General features: G+C 38.0%; 1 protein-coding gene across 1 annotated transcript; it reads left to right on the forward strand.

Annotated features, from left to right (window-relative positions):
• Positions 1-399: 399 nt before the first annotated feature.
• LOC112155325 (protein PRRC2C) lies at positions 400-1190 on the forward strand (the record flags this gene model as incomplete). The annotated part of the gene is given in 3 exon segments (XM_024286865.1): positions 400-503; positions 601-726; positions 844-1190. Coding segments are annotated over 3 exon segments (553 nt in total), but the record flags the coding sequence as incomplete, so codon positions are not given.
• Between the last annotated feature and the right edge of the window lie 1437 nt (positions 1191-2627).

Raw genomic sequence — 2627 nt, forward strand, 5'->3', positions numbered from 1 at the left:
CCTTTCCAAATCGTATCCAATCCACTGGATTTACCACATGTTGGCAGCTGAAACATCCCAAGGCTCATCAGAGAAACAGAAGAAACCTCAGCTCACTTTGGAGCTTTACAGCAAAAGCTGTGAATATTTGTGTACATATACATTTTTCAGGTTTTTTTTTTATTTTTAATACATTTGCAACAATTTCAAAATAACTATTTTCACATTGTAATGTTTGTTTTTTTAAGTTTTTTTTTTAGGAAGAAATCGTATGTAATCTATTTTGAAATAAGGCTGTGACATTATAAAATGTGGAAGAAGTGAGGAGCTTTGAATACTTTCTGGATACTTTCCAAATACTTTCCAGAAAAAAAGAGTTTTACAGTAATTTTAAAACAGCTTTTTTTTAACTTTTCGCAGGCAGCAAGAAACTCCCCCACCTCAGAATAAGCCTATAGTGTCACAGGAGCTGTCTGTTGGTAGTAGCCGCTCCTGGGCAAGCAACAAGCAGACACAGCCAGATGGTAAATATGCTCACACTTTAATTTCTGAAATCTACTACTCACGGCCTTGACAGGTGACTGAAGATTTATTTGTAATTCTGGGCATTGGATTGTACAGGATCTTCACGAGTGAGTAGCCATTTTCACCAAGAGTTTCCCAGCCTGCAGGCAGCTGGCGAGGCTGAGAAAGGGGATGGGCAAGATGAAGAGCTTTATGGACCAGGCCCTAGTCTCCGACCCCAAAGTAGGGACAAACACACTGAAGTAACACAATGAATTGAAAAAATGTCTTGGCATCTTCCAACATCTTCAGTTTTTTTTGTCCCTAAAAGAAATGTCTTTCTTCCTTCTATCTTTGCAGATGTTGGTAGTTGGCGTGAGGGTGGAGGCAGAAATTTAAACACCCCATCCAGCCCTACTGAGATGGACAGCAGGGCTCAAGCGGAAGGAGGAGCAAGTCAGGGTACTTCTACCTTGTCAGCAGAACCCGATGATTCTACTCATATTGTAACCACTGACAGCCAAAGAGAGAAGGGGGAAAGAGAGAAATTGCCCCCCTCTGCCCCTGCCCAACCTAAACTTAACGGGGGAGAAAAACTTCCTGCAGGGGTACCAACTCACTTCGACCCCGCTTTCAGAAGCATGATGCCACCTTATGTAAGTTGGTTTGATGTTTTAGAATAAAAATTGTGGTACAGTGTTCCCTCATTTGTTGCGGGGGTTACTTTCCTAAAAGTAACGTACAATTGATGAAATCTGTCAAGTAAGATTACAGTTGTTTTAAATCTGTAAAACCACTTTTTACATACTTTATATACGTTTCCCAGAATGGCATTGAAAATCTTCGTGCTTTTCTCTCTTGCTTAAACCCTCAAAGTTCAAACCGTCAGAAAAATAACTACTCTATTAGAATGAAAACAAAGATGTGTCTGCAGTCGAAGTTTTGCAACTCTGACCAGCAGGGTGAGATTGATTGACAAGGCCAGTGGGGAAAAAAAAGGGGAACCGTGATACAGCGAGGGACCACTTTTATGGAAGTTTTTTTGAGTCATAATTCATAGTAATATGCAATTCTCAAGCAACAATTCAATTGACATTTTTATCATACAATTTGAAAATGCAATTCCACAAATATGATTCAAAATGACGACTTAAAAAAAAATTGAATAAAAGCAAAATCAATTGCATTGTATATTTCCATGGGTTTCCAATGTCATAATTCAAATGACAATTTTTTAATTTACAATTCGTTAAGCAACTTTACCATTTTGAAAATGAATGGTAATTTTTTGCAATTTACGATATAATATTAAATAAATTACATTTCAATACATGATTTGCTTTAAATTCAATTTATCTCTCCTGCTCTCTTATGGGTCCAGATGACCCTACCCTTAAATTGATGTGTGATCCCTACCATGACAAAGGAGGACAGGATTTCATGTCTTCCACGGACACCAGTGAAGATAAAAAAATCCTTAAAAAAAAAAGTTCAGCGCACTTTCTTGTTGGGTCCACATGACTCCACTTTTAATGTAAACATTCCTAGGAAAGCGCAAGGGTTACGACAGCGGGGCCCAGACCAGCATTATTGGTCTGTGGGTCACTTGATACGAAGCCTCAGAGAGAAAAACAAAAAATACAAATTGAACAGATTATTTACGTTTTGTTTTTTTTCTATCCCTGAAAAAAGTTCTGAAGAACTCAGATTCAGTTTAGCACATCAGTGCATTAGTTCCCGTGACTTAAAGCGGCTAGGCGGCTTACTGGGACTGCTAAGTCAGTAGCCTAAAACTAAAACGCTAACAAAAACCAAACAATAAAACATATTTGGAAAGTAACTTCAAGAAGAAAAGAGCCAGTGAGGAAATCAAAAAGCCTTTGACTTCAAAGAAAATTAATCTGCTGTTTACAGACAAAACCAACAGCCCTCCTCCTTGGGCTGTGCATCATTGCTTAGGTGGCGATCCGATTCGATTCACGAATCGAATCACGATTCTTACTTTTTTTTATTATAATGTTTATTGCTAAGTGTATGTCTATTTACTGGATGGATGAAAATTAAAAATATTTGTTTTTAATCATTATTTCTACCTTTATTTAGAACAGGAGATCAGCATGAACAAAACTGGACCCCCCCCCCCC

The sequence above is a fragment of the Oryzias melastigma genome, linkage group LG21, assembly GCF_002922805.2.
Source record: "Oryzias melastigma strain HK-1 linkage group LG21, ASM292280v2, whole genome shotgun sequence".
NCBI lineage: Eukaryota > Metazoa > Chordata > Actinopteri > Beloniformes > Adrianichthyidae > Oryzias > Oryzias melastigma.